At 36.1% G+C, this 22009-nt stretch overlaps 1 protein-coding gene across 3 annotated transcripts in view; it reads left to right on the forward strand.

Moving 5' to 3' along the window:
* Window positions 1–22009, forward strand: part of BRIP1 (BRCA1 interacting DNA helicase 1) — a 58582-nt gene that overhangs the window by 5464 nt on the left and 31109 nt on the right. For all 3 annotated transcript variants that reach the window (XM_082776076.1, XM_082776075.1, XM_082776077.1), the window contains 8 exons: window positions 5172–5465; window positions 6100–6321; window positions 6874–7073; window positions 10917–11049; window positions 11552–11703; window positions 12316–12487; window positions 12596–12733; window positions 13125–13286. In XM_082776076.1, coding sequence (XP_082632202.1) covers window positions 5172–5465; window positions 6100–6321; window positions 6874–7073; window positions 10917–11049; window positions 11552–11703; window positions 12316–12487; window positions 12596–12733; window positions 13125–13286 — 1473 coding nt within the window. The remainder of the gene's footprint in view (window positions 1–5171; window positions 5466–6099; window positions 6322–6873; window positions 7074–10916; window positions 11050–11551; window positions 11704–12315; window positions 12488–12595; window positions 12734–13124; window positions 13287–22009) is intronic.

The raw sequence follows: 22009 nt of genomic DNA on the forward strand, positions 1-22009 counted from the left end.
AGAAGAATGAGTTGTCCCCTACTACTTTGTTCAGTATGGAAATCTGAAATCTTGTTTTTCAAAAGGCAAAGAACATTCTCCCTTTCTTATGTTGTGTGTTGTTTTATAGTAATACCCATCTGTAGATAACTGTCCTTCGAAGTACAGGGATTTACATGCACATTTGGAAATGTGCTTGGTTTCAACAAGCATTTGGATTCTCTTAGCTCTTTTCCAACAGCACTTGGCCCTTCGTATGACTGAATGTAGCTTTTATTTTAATCAGTGTTTGTTTTAACTTCAAGAGCTGCTTTCCAGTATACTCTGCTTTTGTAAACACAAAACAAGCCAAAAGCTTTGGTATTGCTTTAAGAGACTGGGAGATAAATCTTTTCTTGACAGAAGTAAAGCTGTTTTCTAGGTCATTTAATGGGAAGTAATTTTTATTAGTTTTGGAAAGTTCCACAGATTTTTGAGTAGAATATGAACGTCAGCTGGTACTTTGAAACACAAAGGCCAGCAGAGTGTGCTGTTGATTTTCAAATAAAAAGACCTTTCTTATTTCGTTGTCAGATTTGCTTTAGTGTTTTGTTATTTTTAAGGAAACTCTTCATTTTTTGTAACAGTGGTTGAGCTGTAAGCTAGTGCATTATAACACACTCTCCATGGGTCTGATTTTGCAGATAGGCAATACAATATGCTGCTCATAATTTAAACTCTACACTGTTTACTGCTTCTTCAGAAAGTAAGATGTAGCTGATGAAGAAATACATGTTTGTTTCTTTGTTTAAGAATAAAAACAGTGATAATTTCTTCAAAAAAATTTATCTAAGAATGAAAGGATAAAGTATTATTTTTTCCTGTGATGAACTTTTACTGTAGCGGACTGAGAACTTGCCTGATGTCAAGAAACAATTGCAAAAAGTAGAACCTTATTTGTCGTTATTAGCTTTGCAGCTGAATTCTAGGTTTAAAACATGAAAGCTGTCATGGCATAGGCTGTCAGGTATGAAAAATGCTTTTCTCCTGTGGCTTATCTTGATTGAAAGTTTACTGAGATACATTCGGCGCTGTTGGTGTAATTGACTATGCGTTTAAGATGATAGAGTCAGTAAAAATATTAATTCTGTTCCATACTTAAATGTTCTGGCATATAGTTTTAGGCAGGATAGCACCGTGAACAATGCATGCATCCTTTGTCTAGCTTGTGTTCCTGCAGCCAGCCCTGTGCTCAGGGCAGAGGTAGCTCCTTGTCAGGTGTTCCTTCACACAGAGCCCCCGGAGAGGGACTGGGTGGGCGCCTGCCAGGCAGGAGAGGGGCTGCCTGGTGCTGGTGTGTCAGAACAGCACCTGCAGGTGTAGGACCTTCCCTTCTCCCAGGGGGACTGCCTGCTCTCAGCCCAAGGGCTGGGGATCCATTTCTGCCCTCTAGCTGTTAGTTCTTGTGAGAGAGGGCAGTTCTAGTAGGAACTTAAGATGAGAAATTATACCCTTACGGTACCCTATTACTGCTGTGAAAGCATATGGTCTGAGAAACTGGGGCAGCTGGGCTAAGGAATCCCCATTTATACTTCATTAGAAAAAAAAAAAGAGAAGTAAACAGTAAATGGAGAGTAGTGTAACAAACACTTGGGGTATCAGAAAACAGCTGTGAAAAGAATCTGTCTTAATGTGCTAGCCTATTGCAGTTTAACATATTGCTTACAACCTCCACAAAGGAACTCGAGTGACTTCTGTTACACATTCCAGGGGACTGGCAGCCTGTTACAATCAGGGTCTGGACTCCAGAATAGGCTAATTTACCGCGATGGGATGAAGAAAGTTGTGGATTTGTATTACACGCTCTCACCTGACACCGTATCTGATCCTTTACCTGCTGACTGACGTTTTGAATGAGCTCTTTGAAGCAAGTTCCAGCTTAATTAAAACGTTTGCTTGGTTAGCAGTGATCTGTAAAAGGCTGTGATAAATATTGAACTGGGTTCACCTGCTGGTTACTGCGAGAGGATAAACAGCTGCTTTGTGTACTTTAATCAAGAGGCTGCAGGAGCAGCAGAATACTGTGCTTTCTGAGAGCATATAAAGGAATAGTTGAAAAGCTCAGGTAATGTCACTGCTGATATCCGACTAGATTGTGCTTGTGTGATATTTCACACAAGAAGTATTCACTGCTGTATCATTTAGATGGCTTTGTAACCAGGAAATGTAGATGGAGATATGAAGAGCGCCTCATATCTCTTTGTGTTTCAAAGATCACAGCCTCGGTGTTTGTTTAGCTCTAATTTACACGTAGGACAGGTCTGTGGACTTGATTTATTCTTTTATTAATCTGACTTCTACGTTTTTGCCATATAAATATTGATGTGCTAGGCTGTTTTATCTGCCTGCTGACAGAAGTAAAAACAAGCTGGATTAGCCCGAGGTCCATATAGTCTGGTATCTGATCTCTAACATCTGTTACTGAATGTGTTTGATGAAATACCGAGGAGAGTAGAATATATTTTTTTCCCTCACAAAAAATAAATAAATAAACAAATAAATAAAAATCTCTGTCCCAGATTCAAACAGCTGAAAATGGGTTTGGGTCTGAAGCCAGAGGGTATTGTGAAATAGTTTTCTGTTGTCTTAATATTAAATGTTTTTACTCAACTCCCTCCCCTACCTATGGATTGTTTTGTAAATAAATTGAGAAGTTTTCTAAGTTGGGTATGGTTTAGGCAGTATCTCTGTGCTACGGGTCTGTGGGTTTGTACTTTGAGGTGACATTACTCTAGGAACTTCCACCTTGGCCCTTTGATCAGAAGGTATGTGCTCTCCTCTTTCTGTAGCAATGGCAGAATACCACCACCGTGCTGGTTTTTGCTGTGTGATATTGACAGTAAATTGTCTTACAGAAGTACTGAACTACAATAGCCTGTTTTTCATAGAATTTAAAGATGGCCAAACCATTTTCTAAAGGACAACAGTGTAATAATGTAAATAACACAAACTGTTTTTAGCATTCTGTTGAAGTTTCCCTTTGTTACAAAGGACATTCTAAGAAGGTTTTTATTTATTTATTTGTTTAGGTCTGGTGGTGTCTGTGGCTTTCAGAAATGTTAGGACTACTGCTGGCAGTGTTATACTTCTAAAGGTTACTATAAAAATCAGTCCAGGTTTACAACTTCCTTAATGTTGATTTTTTAAAAAAAAACTTTTTCAAAGTAGATGGTAACATTTTAAAACTGGAATAGTGGTTGAAGTGCTTCTTAAAGCCAATTTATATCCATTTCAAACCTTATAACAAAATATTTTAAGGCCACCTGTAAAATACTGTTCTTATGTGTAAAGGCTTATAAATTACACTCTTAAGTCTTCTTATGGGAAGAAGTATATACGTTTTTAAAGCCATCACAGAAGAGGTTTCTGTTCATGTGTATGCAGTCCAAATAGAATAGGAAAATGTGCATATACGTTTAGATGTGTTAGCACAACTTCTGCAAAATAGCTGCTTGATTGCTCTTAATGTTTTATTACTTTTATTTGGCCAACTGCACGTGGGGCATAGCATTAGCAGTGAAGTACAAACACTACGGTGTTGTCTTTGAGTTCTGCAAATCCGTTCTACCTCAGAAAACACAATCCGACTTGAATTCAGATGAAAAGCTACGTGCATTCCTAAAGGCCCTGTGGAGTAACTGAACTGCTGCTGAGGCATTACTCATTAGCACAGTGATGTGAAGGTCGTTATTTCAAAGAGAAAAATGGAATATCGTTGCTAGAAATGTATCAAGGTACAATTTGCATCGCAGCTCTCTGTGCGAGTACAAATGGAGTCGAGTATTGGCACATATGTAACATATACCATATGTCAGCTGTTTCCTGCCTCGCTGCTGACAAGAGCCCCATTCATAACTCTTCTTTTTATCCTTTCAGTGAATAAGTAATTATTCAATATAGAAGGCAGGATATTTGGAACCGGCCATTTAATGTGGCAGCACACCGTAATGAAATCCGCAGTTACTGGCAACCTGAGAGGGGCATGTAACAATTCCAGCATGGGTGTAACTTTATCTGCTTTGAGGGCCTGTTTATTTGGCACATCAGTGAACCTTTTATCCCAGTGAGTGACAGCTCCAGGAGAGTTACGTTTACATGCCTTCTATTAGGTATTGTAATATTTAATGGGGGACAAGGCTGAGTGGGACCGAGGGTAATGTGAACTTGCTTTTCCTCCGAGCGGGGGCTAAAAGACAGCTTGATCCCCAGAATTGTGGTGTAACACACAGCATGATTTAGCATTTGTTTATAATGGATAATCTTACTGATTACAATTAAAAGGGGAGGGAGGAATATCTGAGCTGGCAGCTACACGTTGTTACTTGCACTATCAAACTGAAAACCAAATACAAATCCTTTCATACTAGAGGAATTTGTTATCTTTATAGGAGATGTGCATAGACGTGGTTACTCATGAATTACTTGTTTGCCATGCATCTTTTCATGCTAATTATTGCAATTTTGTGACAGTTGTTGAGGTGCTTTATGTTATAGAATACATTAAAAAGATGGTGCTTCTCAGGAAGAAAAAAATTGTTCAACAAATATTTTACAGGATTTATTTTGGCTTAGAACTATCCCCTATTTTGTCGTTTATTCTCATAGTTACTAGATATAGTAGCATGTCAGATATGTTTCTAAGGGAGTACATATGAGGTAGTCTGTTTTATCTGCAAACAGATTTCATTAAACTGTCTAGATTTCTCTTACTGTACTGAAAAATGTTCTTGGGATTTTAACTTGGGTGTCTAGTCCCAAGGTTTTATTCTTTTAAGGTTCTGAACACTTCTTGTTTTGTAACAGAAGTGTCCTTATGGCAAAGTTTATATGTGTGAAGATCCTTTACTTTATTCACATGTATATTACATGTGTAAATACTCCATGTGAGTAGCAATTCTTTCTACAATTAGGTTATGATAAGGTTGTTCTTAGCAATTGCAGAATGTCTTTTAAGAAATGTTAAAGCATGCACATCACATCCTCTCATGCCTGAAAATCCTAACTTTTTGCAGTTTGATAGGCCGACCTGGTGATTTAACAGGATATCTTGAACTATCCCAGAGGGCATTTTCTAAACAGACTATAAACAGATTTGGCATGTTCATCTTGCAGCGGGATTTTGTTAATCTTTTTTTTTTTGTTTTGGGTTACAGTCTGTCAGCTCTTGCACTGAGTGTTCCTGTTCTTCTGGAAAAGAAGCTCATAAAGATGCTAGTAACACAAAGAAGAAAGACAAAGGAGATCAGTCATTCATTCCCAAGATATTTTTTGGAACACGAACACACAAACAAATATCCCAGATTACCAGAGAGTTGAAGAGAACAGCATATTCCAGTGTCCCTATGACAATTCTTTCTAGCCGGGATCATACCTGTATTCATCCAGTGGTATCTAGCAGTAGTGCTAACAGGAATGAACTGTGTGTAGAATTACTGGAAGGAAAACATGTGAGTAATTTTGTTTCAGAAAATGACCATTTGCTTAAACATATTGAGTGAAAGGTAGTGAAACAGTTGAGATAACTTACAACGTTGATTTCTTTAAGCTGTGTTGGTTAAATGAATCTGGTAATACAGTTTAAATTAAATATCAATTATTAGAAAATGTTGACCCACAGTATCAATACTGAAAAACATGCGATAGGAATAATATAGTTGATTGTACTTGCAAGTTTAGCTATAATTTCAACAAAAATAGTTTTCCTCAAAATATTTTCCCTTAAAAATGATGAAGTTACGCATTCAGGACTGGTACCTTTGCACTTCACACACATGAACAACAAAAGTAAACTTTGTTAATGCTGTACACAGTGTGTGGGATAAAATTGTTGTCCAGTTATCTTTATTTTTCTAGGGATTTAGTTTCTGGTATCATGTGTATATGAACGTTAAGAACCCTTTCTTTATTGAATTAACCACAGCTGATTCATCCATATTAATCTCTTCATGGTATGTTTTTCATTATTGCCCATCATATAAAGTAGCTTTAAAAAATGTTCCAGTAAATAAAGCCAAATGCAGATAATGACTTTGAAGGTTTTAAGCTTACTTGTTTTTTCTGTCTGTGCTCATGTGCTTTCAGGGCAAGTCCTGTCCTTACTATCATGCTGTTCATAAACTCAGTGAACACCATGCCCTACAGTCTGCACATAACCTGTACCAAGCTTGGGACATTGAGGATCTAGTCAGCCTGGGAAAGAAGCTTCGTGCCTGTGCATATTTTGCAGCAAGAGAGCTCATGGTGGGAGCAGATATTGTGTTTTGTCCTTATAATTATCTCCTAGACCCACAGATACGGGAGAGTGTAAGTATATTTGTAAGATAGGGGTTGCAATAACTGGAGTTAAAGTGAAGTTTAAACAACAACAACAAAACAAACAAAACCCACCAAAATATTAGGTTCACTGGCTGTGGTCAACTGAAATCCTGTTTATATCTGAATATTATCTATAAATAACTCCTGGGTTAAATATGTTTTTTTCTTTTTCTTAAATGGATGTTTCTGTATTCCAAGTAATGCTTCTCCTGTTCTTATATTGTAGCTAATCAGTCACGTTTTTTTGTTTGTTTTTTTTTTTTAATCAGTGGAAAATAAACCCTTGTAAACTTCACAGCTGTTGGGCTTATGGAGTGTAGTATGTCCAGATTATTTTCACTCAGGCTGAGCTAAGGCTTTTTTCTGTTTGTTTTTTTTTTTTTTTCTAGGCTACAGAAACTGGATCAGAAAGATGAAAACTTTCTGTGGCTTGCACAATGATGTAGAATATGCATTTTTTAAAAAAAAGGATACAGTTAGCTGCTGTTTCTTATTATAGTGTTTTACTCTGTTTTACTAGTTAATCATTTTATTTTTTAGATGGAAATTAACCTAAAAGGCCAAGTAGTCATTTTAGATGAAGCCCACAATATTGAGGACTGTGCTCGGGAGTCAGTAAGTTTCAGCGTTACAGAAAGTCAACTCAGAGCTGCTCGAGAAGAGCTAGATTCCATGGTCAATAACAACATTAGGCAGAAGGATCATGAGCATCTACGGGCTGTGTGCTACTCTTTGACAAAGTAAGGCAACTCTTTTTAATTGCATTATGTCAGTATTTTTAAAAAATATCATTTAGACTCCTTTTGCTAATGCAATTTGCTGGTTACTGTGTTGCATCAAATAAAATGCAATAGAAGTACGCTTCTGACTATGCAGTCACCTGATATTTGTTCATTTGAGGAGTACAGAGGATTTCTTTTTGTTTTAAATCCTCCTTATTCAACAGAAAACATTGAAATTCTCTTTAAAAATGTGCTATACTCGTGAAAGTACTGATATTTCTGGAGCTTACTGTCCTAGTCTATGAAGTTCAGTATGAAAATTTTACCTGAGATGAATCAGTTGTCTTTTAAATGATTCTATTTGCTTATTTGATGAGTAGTAATAGCATTGCTTTCTCAAAGCATTAATTAGTGCGCATTTATGAAATGCTTTGGGAGCCTTTGACAGGAAGTGTTTTGATGAACGTGTTTAAAGGAGCATTAGAGAGACATTTTTTCCCTCAAGACTTTTCTGTGCTAAAGCTGGAGGGAAGTTCTACCAGAACACTATTGTCATGTATAGCTGAAATAGGAGTCATTGGTCCAGTAAAAGACTGCTAACTTCGTTACAGAGAGCATAGGTAGTGACGCTTAATGCATAAAAATGTCAGCCACTTCCATTACAATGGTGTTTTGAGTTGCTTCTATCTTTGCTGTTTTTGAGTACTTATACAGTGCTGAAACTTTGTTTCTTGAAATTTGTTCTAGGTCTTTTATCTATTTAGCCCATGCTTAAAACTGAGTAAGTTCCTAAATCTGCTTTAGTAATAATCCCTGTGCCTCTATGTTTTGGAACAGATTTGTCATTTTTGAAAGTGAATTTATCAATCATGCCCTTTATTTTTCTCATAAAACTTGGCTCAAACTTGAGCAGAGAGTTAAAGCTCTGACAAACTGCTGCACATACAAATTTGCAGTAGAAACTCATAAAACTTGTCAGAGCATTCAGGTAACAAACTTTGCATGTACATGCACTGTCCTCTTTGAGTTTCTGATTATTCTGAGGCATAAATTGTCTACACAGTGTTACTGATCCTTCTTTCTCCCTGGACTATATCAGCAGAATATAGCTTTAATGATTAGCTTTTGTACTGATATTGAAACCAAAGATAAGCTGAATTTCTCAGCACCTGCCTTGTTGGAACACAAGTGTCGTGGAGCTTAGTGAACAGAGAAACATGGGTGATTGACAGAGTGCTGGTAGAAGCACAAGTTGAGCAGTATGGCAGATAGAAACTGCAAAAAAAAAAAACAAAAAAAAAAACAAAACACTCTCCACTTCTCTGCTTCTTTTTGCCCTTCTTCCCATAAAGGAAAAAGTAGTAAGAGCAAAAAAAAAAAAAAAAAAAAAAAAAAAAAAAGAAGCTTTTTTGCAGCAGAAGCTGCAAATCATGAAAGAGGGTGGAAGGAAACAGAAGCAAATGGACTTGGAGGCAGAAGCTAGGGGAAAAAAAGAGGGCACAAAAGCGTATTTTGCATGGAGTAAGAACTGAGAAAGTTGAAACAATGTCAGAAGGTTCCATCACCTGTGGAGAATTTGGAATTCAGCTGTCCAGTCCTTAATTTTTGAACCTTTCGTTTGAGGGATTCAGGGACTGAAAGAAATGCACAACTGTTGAAAACTAGAATGACCAAGTCAGTAGACTAAAAGTGAATAATGGTACCAGTGGCTTTGAAGTTAACTGAACTCTGATTCAGTGCATGTCAAATCATCGTTTTGTTGCATCAACAGTTGGTGGAATACGCTTTGAAGTATGCTACAACAACTAGTTTGTCATTTTCCCTGTCCTTTCTCTACCCTGAGAGTTAATGCCTGTGTCAGAGAAACAATTTTTATGTTTCTTTTTTTTTTTTTTTTCAGTTAATTCTCCTGCTTTGGAAATCTCAAATATTCAAAGTTAGTAAAAGAGGAGAATAGCATGGCTGGAGATTTAATTGCCTTGAGCTTTTTAACCTTATCAGAAAAACTAAGGTTGATTGTCTTGGCAAATCTGCCGGCAGTATGTAAAGCAGCTGGAAAGCAGAAGACTGGGTGTAAATTGCCAGTAATTGGTAATATGTTGTTGCAGAAAGTGACATGGCTTTGCCAAATGTGCGGACAATTAGAAAAGCCTTATTTCAGTTATAAAGGTCCTGGGTCCCCATTCCAAAAAGCACTTAAGCTTGGGCTTAGTGCCACTGAGGTGCTAAAGTGACCTTTCTGAGGAGTTTGAAGATGTACTGGTAGAGGTATACTGGCAGGCTTTTATGATGAGATGCAGATTTACAAGGACAATTTGGATGGGATGGCTTACTCCATTGAACAAACAGTGGGATTTTCTGGTAGGAAGCGAAGGGCCAAATACACTTTCTTGAACTGAAGGCAGCTTGGAACATTTGCTGAATCTTTTCCTGAAAATATTGCATATGCTGATTTTTATTTCAGAATTGTAGATATCTGGAAATAAAGCTAATTTTATTTATTTACTGCTTTACTCTAAAATAAATTCTCGTTCTAAATAGATTATCAGGTATTCCAAGTAAGCAATTTCATGTTAGATTTAATTGGATGGGGTTTATTCTAGAATTTGCCTTTTTTTGCAATGCTTTAGTATTAGGTTAGGAAGGTGATTGTATCAAGTTTGTGTAATAGCAGAACCATTTTAAAAGTATGCAAAGGCATTTAAAGTTCAGACCAGGAAAACAGAAGTTTTACGTTTCCTGGAATGTTTTACCCATTTATTCTTTCATACTCGCCTTTTCCTAACTGTAGTTTCAGGTCTCTTTGATTTTACGTTTGAGGGATTGGGGCCAAATACTACACTGGTGAACTTCTGTCTGTGTTAGTGATCATCATTCCTTAACAAGATAAAGCAAATTATGAAAGAAATGATTGGCATGGTAGTATTTATGGATTTTTGTAACCCAGTGGAAGGGAAGGTTTTTTAATTGTTCTGTTGTGCAAATGATTTACAGTGATAGGGCACAAAATCTGGGACTGAAACAGTCACTAAGCCTTGTTGCTTTATTTGATAACGATTAACTGATTTTGCAGGTACATATTTTGAACTGTTGTAGAAATGACAGCTGTCTTTCTGATGCCTCCTGCTGGTTGACAAAACAGACAGCTTCGGCATTTCCTGAGAAAGAGGGAGCCTGCCTGCTTTTCTAGACAGAGGGAAAAAATCTTGTAATTCTGGAGGCATGCTTAGGTCGAGAAAATGTTAGCTGTGCCACAGATGAGATGATCTGCATGTTTGCATCCTGCTTTTAGAAGTCCTGCCACATATTGCATTGTCAGTATGGTTATAATTCTGCTTAGTTTTCAAGCTGTAGCAGAAGTATGAATATCTGTAGCTAGGTTAAAATAGGCAGTTTGTGTTGCCTAACCCTCCCTTACTGTGTGTAGATATTAAAAGGAATCATTTCATGCCTCAAGATTTGTTTAACAGGGAAATCTGTAATTGAGAGGATGACAAGTAATGAGTGGCTTTAAAAGCACAGTAGAAATCTTTCTTAAATGAGCCTGACATCTTATAAGAACGGATTATATTCTAATTCTTCTTCCTCATTATAAAGATATTACATGATGATAAAATATAAATATATGGGGACAGGTTTTCCTCTCACTTCATTGAGCTTCCTCAAGAGCAGCTTCCACAGACATCATTTCAACAGCGGAAAAACTGGCTTAAGGAAGAGCAGGATTCAGCTACCTAAATTCAGTGTTTATCACCTTCATCTCGGAAGTGTGATGCCATTTTTCAAGGTTCAGTTTGTTTTGTACTTGGAATGTATCTCTAAGTTTATGCTAAAATTACTTCTGATTTCTCTCTTTTGCAGCTGGTTAAAGGAGAGCTCTAGTCAACTTGTAGAAAGAGGGTATGAAACTTCCTGTAAGGTTTGGAGTGGAAAAGAAATGCTGAACATTTTACACAAAATGGGAATAACCAGTATTACTTTTCCCATTTTACAGGTAATGCTGTAAGCTCTATAAATCAGTACCAGAGATGTTAAACATCTTGAAGTACCCATAAACTAAATGTTAACACATCTGTTACTTTACTGCAATTTTGAAAAGCTGTCTAAAAATTATACATGATGAAAACCAGGAGTAATCCAGTGAAGCTACTGGAACTTGTGGAGAATCTGCCTTTTAAAGGATAAAATTGATCATGTACAATTATTGAAATCAAGCTGGTTAGTCAGTGATAGCTTTGTCTGTACTATCCATCTACGTTTTTATTGACTGTTGAAATGTACTTAGAGTATTTTCAACCTCATCTATCCTTTTTGTGTAAGCCAAATATGTTAAAAGAATTGTTAGTTTTCCTTTTAAATTCTGTCTTCAGTCTGACTTTATAGGTGGCTTACATAAACTTTCAAAGCAGTGTGCTAGTTGTCTTGTATCTGTGTTAGCTTTGCTTTTGCGAAGATAACTGAGAATGTTAATACGGAATTTGTTTTGTCTCTTACAGAAACACCTTTCTGCTATCTTGGAAAAAGAAGAAAAAATATCAGTGTTTGGAAGAGAGGAGCTTATTGAGATACCAATTGTGAGCCCTGCCACACAGATTGTGCTAAAAGGGTTATTCATGGTTCTTTTTTGTCTTTTTAAAGATAATAGCAGGTCAGTGCAAAAACATAACCTGAACAGTGTGATGGTGTTTAATTCAGTTTACCAAAGTGTCAATTTCGTTTGAGCAACATTTTGCTATAGTGTCCAGCTTCTGAGCAAAATTAACATTTCAAAAAGCTTTGGAAAATCTACTTATTTGGGAAGAATTTATTGAGAATTAATTTAAATACTACCAAAATATATTTTTTTCATTCATTCATGAATTCAAATGTTGACGAAATCTATTTGAGGGTTAGAGGTTAATTTTCTTGATGCATTGCCAAACTAAATACGCTTCATGGGTTTTATTTTTCTCCATAGCATTTATCGCTTGACTGTTGGATACTAAAGTCAGCAGTTAGTAAAGCTTTCTGATTTAAATCTTATTTTAAAATTTTTAATTATTGTGAAGCTTCATTATTTATCTAAAAGGGAAACTGACAGCTGTTGAAATTTTAAACCTAGAGCAGTTACCTACTTCTAGTCGATGTTTTATACATTGCATGGTCAACAGCTTTTTTTTTAGACAATATATTGTACGAAATTATTTTTTTTAAGCTTTTAGGAGCTTAATGCTTACAGTTTTTTTAATTGTAGTTTTAGTTAATATTTATCTCTGTATAGGTATGCGGATGACTACAAAGTTGCTCTACAACAAACGTATACTTGGATGAATGAAAATCAGCCTGATGTTTCAGATTCCAGTGCCTTCTTTACAAATACCAAACAGAAAAGGAAAGCGCGTCATAAAACTGTAGTCCACATGCTTAATTTTTGGTGTTTGAATCCCGCTGTGGTAAGCTGGGTGGGAAGTACAAGGGCTTAAGTGATTTTATATGATAGCAAAGATCTTAAAGTGATTACATCCATTCTCTGAATTCCTTCTTTTCTCTCTCTAACTCAGGCTTTTTCAGACTTAAATGATGTCAGAACAATTGTTCTGACATCTGGTACGCTCTCTCCAATGGATTCATTTTCTTCAGAACTTGGCGTGAAGTTTTCTATTCAGCTGGAGGCAAATCATGTTATTCGGAACTCACAGGTAAACTCTCCTGAGGTATAATGTTGGCTATCTGTTGTGAAATGAACAGTAATTTGCAAATAAAAATGGTGGCAGACTCTTTAAGTAGGAAGGTAATGTGTAGAACAGGCTATTACGTAGATTAATGCAATGTAAGTTTTCAAATGAAAAAGAGGGCAATGCTTACACATTCCGTCCATGGAAAAATCTGAAGCTATGCTATTTTGGTAATAACCATTCATCTCAGTTACTGCACCTTCTCTTCTGTTTTTAAGTACTCAAACTCATTTGCTTAGAAATAATCTCAGTATTTTTCTTCACATTTGATGTTTCATTATGTAACGTAATGTATTTCATACAGTTACTGTCAGTGTCAGTTTAGTATTAACTTTTTAAATTTGAAATACACAAGGTTTGGGTTGGCACCATTGGAGCAGGCCCGAATGGTCGAAAGCTGTGCGCCACATTCCAACATGCAGAGACCTTTGAGTTCCAAGATGAGGTGGGAGCACTTCTGCTTGCAGTGTGTCAAACAGTTGGCCAAGGAATTTTGTGTTTTTTGCCATCCTATAAGGTAAGGAAATTTTACCTCATATTTTCCCTTTAAAAAACATACACTCTACTTGAAAAATGTAATGTGATTTTTTTCTTTTTTTAAACATCAATATATATATAGATGGTTATAGAATAAATATATTGTAATAACAATTATATTGTAATTTCTTCAATGTGGCATGCAAATTCATTTTTGTGAAAAAGCAGGCTCATATTTGTTTTCAGCAATGTTTGTATCTCAGTTAATATAAAAGTACTAATTTTTTGAAATTTTTTTAAAGCATTTTAAAACTCGTGTTCTGCATTTTTTTCTGTGAAGCAAGGAGGTTTTTTTTCTTTTTTTTTCCTTCTCTGGGTGTCTTTAAAGCATTGCAGTCATCAGTGCAGTTACTGACAGTAACCATTAGGTGACCACATTAGACCAGGTAATGTGCAATCAGTGGAAAAAAAAAAAAACAAAAACAAACAGATTACTGACTATAAATTTATTTAACCTAGCTCAGAAAGCTATGCAGTTATACACAATGTTAGCCATCTATAAATAAATCTTGCATTCAATTTATTTTATTAAAGAATTTGAGGGCATATTTCACTTTTCACTATCATCACTATTCTTTTACTGAAGTGTGTAACGTTAAGCAGTACGTGATAGTTGATCTTATTGTATACAAACCTGACAAACACTTCTGAAAGTTTTTTATGAGAATAGTAATCTGAATTGAAAGTATGGAGAGACTTTGTAATGACATTTAATAAAGAAGGAAAGAGATTGCTGGACAGCTCTGGTACCCTTCCCCCTCTCACTGCCCTTATGCTTCACTGAAAGGTCACCTAGCTAAACACGTTGAGTGTTTTCTCTTTGTGGGAACACTTCCATGAACCCAGTGAAAGTATTGATAAATATAAATTGCAGACAATTGAAGGATGATATTTTAAAATCACATTGCCAATATCTTTCTATGGATGCCCTTTTTCATTCCACTTCTTTTATTCTGGATTGGGTTGCCTTTAAGACTAAGAGATTAATATGTTGAAAATACAGAATAATGTAAACGTAAGCATGTTAGTGCAAGGAAAACGGCATTTTTCTTTGATCGTTCTACGGAATATTGCTTACCTGCACATTTGCATTTCAAAACTGCTTTTCAGAGACTTTCATGGGGAGGTTGCTAGATCTCATGAAAAACTGCACCTTTTAAAGAAATGGTTCATGCTTATCAAGATGGCAGTAATATAGCTGGTCATGTACCTCACTGAATGAACTATTATGAGTTGAGCAAATTTCTGAAGGTATTAGATTGTTTTATGAATTGCACTTTCTACTTTTGAATAAGTGGGGAAAAAAAAGTCTTTTTAAGTGTCTTAGAAGTTTGAGTACAAAGCTCTGAATTTAGAGTGCCATCAGTGTATCTCTTTTCTATCAAGTTAAACTGATGGAGTTTGAATTTAGACCTGTACATTGGATTTCAGTTTGGTTAGTTACAGATGTGTTTTTCAGTTCAACATTCTGTTTTAGTTTTGTTTAAGAATTTCTGGCTCAACAATGATGTTCTTTGCTCTGCATGCCTACAGAAGCCTTGCTTCTTAGATGGCTCTGTCTGTTTCAGTGCTTCACTTTCAAGCACTTGTGCACATTTTGGCCTGTTTGCCTGAAACTCTTCGTTAATTATCCCTACGTATTTGCTTTGTAAATAACATTAACTTTATTTTTCTGCAAAACCCATTTTAACTTAATTCAAGTAGTAAATTGTGTGTTACTTTCTTTGCTTGTATATAATGAGAGTACTAGAGACAGAAATTGCATCTTACTGCACTGTCATGCAATTCACTTTGAATTTCATAGACTTCAATTTGTTTTAATGAAATACATCTATATTTGCTTTTCTGTTTTGTAAATTAACACTTTCTAGCCTCAGTCATTGGGAATAAAAAGATTGGAGGTATGTATAAAACTACCCACAGGAAGCAGAAGTAGAGAACCCGTGCACGATGCAGTGTGTCATGATGAACAGTGTTGGGAGCCTAGAGCCAGGAGGCGAGCAGTGTTCTCCTTGCTTGCCCTGTTAAAACACAATTACACAATGTCAGAAATAAAATAAAATAATGGCAGAAGTACAACAAACTAAATCATTTCAACTTCTTCCAAGCCTGGCACTGAAGGGGCTTTTATAAGTAAAGTTTCTTCCTCTATATTTTGCCTAGGATTTCAGGTTGCTTTGTCAATGCTAAAGTAATCAACCAACATCAGGTGAAAATGATGACCGATATATTTGTGTTAGAGCTGGTGAAACAAACTCGACCAGAAACATAGTGATTCATTTCAGACTTCTGAAGTTCTCAGTAGAAAAAAAATCTTACACTCACCAAGAAGAGATACGAACAGACTTGAAAGTTTCCATGTGTGAATAAATGGAGGGCAAGTAAATTTCCAAATCTCACCACATTAACCTAATGGTAAGATGAGAAAACTGGATGCTTCTTATAGAACATCAGAGATGAACATTATAAATGTCACCAAAGTACGTGCTGTAGGAGCTAGTGTATTGGTCACATAGTCCTTCCAGTGCCAATGTGTGCAGAAAGCATCCATTAACGGTTTCCATTTTTCTCTGTTAGTATTTCTTCGGGTAGATTGCGACCTGGGAGATTCTGGATTTCTTTCATGTTTTAATGATAGTTGTATGCCTTTTGTGTGAGAAATTAATATTTAGTTTTCCACACATCATATAAGAAACGTTTTATTGGCAGATAATTTTTATTCATTAACAGTCGAACAGTCTAAAGCTATGCTAGTGTTAGTAAAATAACCAGTTTCTTGAAAAATGAAATAAGACCAACTCCTTTCACATCAATGTCACTGAACTGCTGTTACCTTAAAAAAAAAATAAAATTAAAATACAATAAAATTCACCTGTCCCTTTTTTTTTTTTTTTTTTTTTAAATGAGAGCAACTGTTGCAGAAATCCCAGAACAGCTATGTAGAAAAGGTCTGCCTCCTTGTTATAGGTGTGTAATTTGAAATTACTAGATGAAGGCAGAAGTAGAGGAAAGAAGTAGAAAAACATGCCCTTCTCTTAATTAAGTATTTGAATATTTTTTTTTCATGGAAGAGTGACTGCATATGCACAGCAAATATTTGAGATCAATAATGCAGTAGAGGAAAAAATATGAGAAGGAAACAATGCATCAGATATACATCTCCACATTTGGTGGTTTTCTCTTATAAACAGCTGTAATGCCATGTTTCAGAATAGTCTACAAATAACAGTTTTTTGTAATTGTCAAACTTCTGTCATGTTGACCTTTTTTTTTTAAAAAAAAACAAAACAAAACAAACTTTATCTTAACATATACTAAATAGCCATCCTGATTGCTTTTTAGGGATACTTAAAAACATGCTGTTGATACTGTGCAACAAAAATGCATTTATGTGAAAATCAGTAGCAACTCCAGGAAAAACACTCTATAAAAGAGAATATCAGAAGGTGAAAAGATTACTCAGAAATCTAAGATGCTTTTAAACAAGATTAAGATAAGGACCATTAGGGTTCATGTCGCCGACCTGTCTGCATTAAGATATATCTTGCCTGGTGCCTGCATCTTAGATGATTCATTCAATATGTGTCATATCAAAGTCAAGGTATCCAGCAAGGAGAAAAATGCTAATGCTTATAAATTTTAGTGATAATCCATCATGATGAATTAACTGACCTTTCTTTAGTAGCTCTTTTACAAAATAAGCTTTGGACAATAATGTTAATGTTTTTTTTTTCCTGTCTTTTTTTTTTTTTTCTTAAGGCATTGTTGGTTAATTTGTATCTGCTAATTGTTGAGTCATAATTTGGAAGTAAATTTTTTAAAATAGAATAAGATAGTTGCTCAAAAGGCTTTGAATGACTTAGCTCTTAAGTTTTACTGATGAAAAGGCAAGAATTCTTTGCTTGAGAATTAAAGATTTGCTTACTTCTTCCTCCCATACCTTTCAGAGGTAGTGTCTGAGCACTTTTCTCTCTAATTTTTTTTTCCCCAACTGACTTCTTTCTAGTAAAGTTACCCAGTATGTCCTATACAAGGCTCTTGTACATCCTGTATTGGGGATGGTTTTTAGTTTTATGCCTGTTTACTTGCCCTTCGTTGGTGTTGAAGAAAAGGAAAAACAGAACAGGCAAAGAGAAGGAGGAAACGAGAATTACAGGACTAATTGAAAGCACTGCTCCATTATTGAGCTAGCACTTTGGTAACTAAGGGTATAATTAGAAGCAAACAAAACCACCAAAAAATCATTTTAAGTCACTTTATCGCAGATGCTGTTGGACTTGAGGCTGAACTGTAAGGATAAATATTTGCAGTACAATCATCCAACAGGCAACATGGATTGTTCTGAAAATTCATATTTCCTGAAATTTCAGGTGTGTTTTATAGGCACTGTATTATATTCCTGTGCTGATGGCTAAGAAGATTCAGGAGAAAAACATTCTGTAGTTGTTCATTGAAAAAGGCTACAGAAATCTCAAATTTTAAGGACTAAGCACTGTTCTGGTAACTCAACCATTTAACCAAAATTTATTAAATCTCTTAAATGTAAGACTTTATGATCTCTAATGAGGCTTGGAACTTGTTAGTTTCCTGAATTTTGATAGTTGCTTTATAAATTGCTCATAGACAGTTTTTGTGGGGTCAAGCAAACCAAGTGATCTTAAGAAGAAAATCGTATTTTATCGGTATTTTTGCTTTATGCTCCAGCAGAACATCACCTTGGGCTATATTTGATCAAAAAGTGATTGTTCTTTTCATTTATTCTGTAGAGGATATGAAGTTCATTAAGTAATTTGGGCTTGGCATTGATGCAGTTCTACTTTCTTGGTTTAACTGCAATAAACATGAGTGGTCAAGAACAGTAATGCTATGCAAATGCATTTTCTGTTCTGATTAACATAAATCTGGATTTTTTTTCCTTCTTATCTCAATTGATTGCATTTGGTGCTCTAGAGCCCCAAATGCAATCCATTTCAATTTGAAGAAGACCACTTCCATATGCACTGCTGGTCATGGTAGGTTACCAGGAGCTGGTTTGGAATGTCTGAGGTCAAAATCTGGACATCCCAAGCCCTGAAAGTCACGTGTAATCTAAAAGGTGGGTGATTTTTATTTCCTTGAGTCTGGAGCATAAACCAGTTCCCAATTTTTATCCTGCTATTTCTAGTTTCAAGGCAATAGGTATAATCTGAGTGTAGTTCTGCCATGTTTAGTTTTCACTTTTCCATGGCAAGCGAATGAATTTTGTGTCGAGTGACTCTGGAACCCCACTGCTGGTTTTGGGCAGACTGAGACTCCTTCGTTTCAGTCAAGGCTGTTACTTGGAATAAACAGAAGGGACCTCTGTTTAACCTCTTACTATTGCACTTTTCTGCCATTGCACCACAGTGGGCCTGCACTGGATATGAGCACAAGTCCTTGAATATACGGTCTCGTGGCCTGGACATACAGCCTGTGCCACCCCTGTATGACAGGCTGAGGGACGGATACAGTTTCAGTATTAATTCTGAATGTCTGGCTCTTTTTAGGCTAAGACAAATCCTCCCCTCACCTCCATTTTTATTTTTTTAAACTAGAAATTGTTTGAGATTGGTATTAAAAAACAAACCAACAAACGCTTAAGTTTATGTCAGAGTGGCAGAAAATGAATTGATCATAACACAAAAAAAGAACAGAATACTTCCATTTCTAAAACTTACCTGAAACGCAGTTTTGTAAATAAATTATAAGAAACCCATTTTTTCCTACCATCAATAAAAAAAAAAAAAAGCTGCCTTCTGACAACTTTTACTTATTTAATAAATTACTTCAATAAATTTACAAAAGATGGTAGTCTGTTTAGCCAGGCCTATTAAAAGCATTAAGATTTGAGCACTGGCTGTTAAAATGAGTAAATGGCAATATCACAAAGTTAAACAAATGCCAAAAAACATTTTCCAGAGTACTGGGATTGTAACAATACCATTAATGAGGGCAAAGAGGTTTTAATGCAATTTGCACATTCTAAAGTTTCAAAAAGAGGTTTTGAGTTAGTGCATTATTAATGTTCTGAACATCTGGAACTGTGTAAGAGCCATAGACATTGAGCAAGTGCAGGGTTTCCCCACTAGGTCTGATGCTGACTGATTTCCTCCCTAGCGAAAAGGTTGTTTTAAGAAGTTTGAGACAGTAAAATGACAATATCCAGATAAGAGATAAACATTCCACAGCGTCTTTTTGCTTGTAATGTGGATGGGGGAAAAATTGGAAGCCATTAGGTTTGTGCTGTTAAAAGGTGAGTTTGAAATTAAAGAGGAAAATTAGTGTTTGCACCACAGATGGTTGCTCTGTGGTGTGGCTGCACTGCTTGCAGAAGACTGATGCGAGGAATTACCTGGTGCCACTGGTGGGCTCCATGAGATTGCCCATGTTTTTCTGTTAGTTGTGTTTAGGCGTAGGATGCGGAGATAAATGCTTGATCAACAGTAATATTTGCCTTGATGTTCTTGTTGACAGCTGTAGGAGTATGTTGAGGAAGAGATTTACTCCTGTAAATATTTGCAAGATGTAGGAATGTTTGCACCCCATGTGTTTTATGGCAGAGTTTTGTTCTTTGAAGTAACATAAGCATTAACTTTCTGCATTATTTTAACACTACAGAATGTAATTTAAAATATTATGGTAAACAATGTGTGTCTGTAGCTTCAGATGTCGTAACTATAGCTAATATCCAGCATCACATTCACTGGGATGAAAAGAGAGAGGCCTTAAACAGGCTGGCATATCAGAGGTAAGTTACGAAATAATTGTAAATTAATAATGATACTCACTTTCTGCGCAGCATTTGCTTGCTACTCTCAAGGGAAAGACATTCTCTTACTTCAGAAGCCTGGTTTGTTTGAGCCAAACAGCTGCACTGGTGCTATTACAGTATGTAAGAAACCCTAAAACCAAGAAAAGACTTTAGGGAATAGAGTTCTGTCATCCTTGCTATCTCAAATTGTATGCAAGTACCTAAAAACAGAATTAGAGCAAAATGATGGGAGAGTAATTAAACAACGTGGGAGAAGCTCGTACTCTGTGCCTCTGTCCTGGCACTTAGGGCTCTATGCGATGTCCCCCCTGGAGTTCTTTTTTTCCAGTGACTGCAGGCTGCTGAGGTAGGTCTCATGACACTGAAATGACCCTTTTTTTTTTTTTTTTTTTTTTTAAAAAAAAAAAAAAAAAAAAAGAAAACAAAACCAAAAACTTTTCTTTGGAAAAAAAAAAAAAGGCTTATTGCCAGATTCTAAAGCTGTGTCTTTTGCCTTACTCTGATGAAAATCTTAGGAGAGTGATTTCTGTGTGATGTGGCATAGCTCAGGGTAAATAAGTGGTCTAAAATAGCTGATTTTTAATGACTCAAAAACTATGCATTTCAACATTTGTACCTAATAAACGTAGATGGAATTTTGCTTTACTTGTTGACCACTGTTTTTTTCGTTGCTTGTTTTTCACTCTCACCCTGCACTCATAGATTTCTTTCTGATCTTTATCTCAGCTTCCTCATGTTTTTATGGTTTTTGTTGGTCCCATTAATCATATACAATATCTTTACTTTCAGTTTTATTCTACATTTTTTCCATCCTTTAAAGGTTTAAATGTCTGTAATATAAACTAAGTATTGGGGCCCTTGCATTCATCCAAAAGGCCAATTTTCAGACTTGGTGTGCATTATCTGAGGTGTCTTCTGAGAACTACAATGGCTCCTGTAAATCTTACTGCGATTTCTGAAGTCTACAGTTTCATATTTTCCCAATGACTTGGGCATAGCGAAGAGAGGTATGTAAAAATTGCTGCGTGTGATGGAGGAGTTCAACCCTTCCATCACAACGCTCTTTTCACTGAAGGCTTTTGGTAGTATTGCCTCAAATAGGAAAGAACAGTAGCAGAGGGAATAGTGAAGTTTATAGAAAAGAATTACAATGATTATTCTATAAACAGGTACGTAATCTTTACCCTCCAGTTCTGTTGCAAGCCTCCTCTTTTCATGTCATCAGTTTAATCGATTTCCTTTGCCAAGCTAAATTTGAAGACGGAGCTGACAGTTCACACCCTGGCAAGATCATTTCTTGTATAATCTGGGAGGCTGCAGCAAAAATATTTCCCTAGGTTACAGAGCCAGAGTGGTGCTGAATTCCACTCCAGAGGAGTAACTGAAGTGCTGCAAAATAACTCCTGAACTTTAAAGCTGGTGCTTGTTTTATTATAACATTTTCACTTAGAATTTTTTTAGCCTAAATTGTGGCTTTATTTGCCTATTTATTTATTTTTATTCATTGCTTGGTTACTGGTGGCTTTTGGCAATGCACATGTGATACAAAGCAGCCCAAGAAAACTTTTGGGCTGGGTCACAGATCATTTTATATCTTTCAGGCTGATGACTGACAATCGGAGCAGTTACACAAGATTTGTTTTCTTTCTTAAACAGTATGACAAGATCCTAGATATGCACGGGTTACAGGAGTAATTTTCTGATTTCTAGGGATTTAGAGGTAATCCAAGCGTGAAGGAGGCTTTGAGAAGTTAGAGGAGACGATCCAGCAGCTTGCATTCTGCCCTCCCTGTGATTGTTCTGGTGCTGCTCTGAGTTCAGTGGGAGCTGATCCAGAACAAAGGAAGGGGCTTTGTTTCCCCCACCCTCCCCTTCTCACCCTGCTTAGTTTTCTGCTGCCTTGTGCACTGAGT

This window comes from Aythya marila, assembly GCF_965140915.1.
Source record: "Aythya marila genome assembly, chromosome: 20".
Lineage (NCBI taxonomy): Eukaryota > Metazoa > Chordata > Aves > Anseriformes > Anatidae > Aythya > Aythya marila.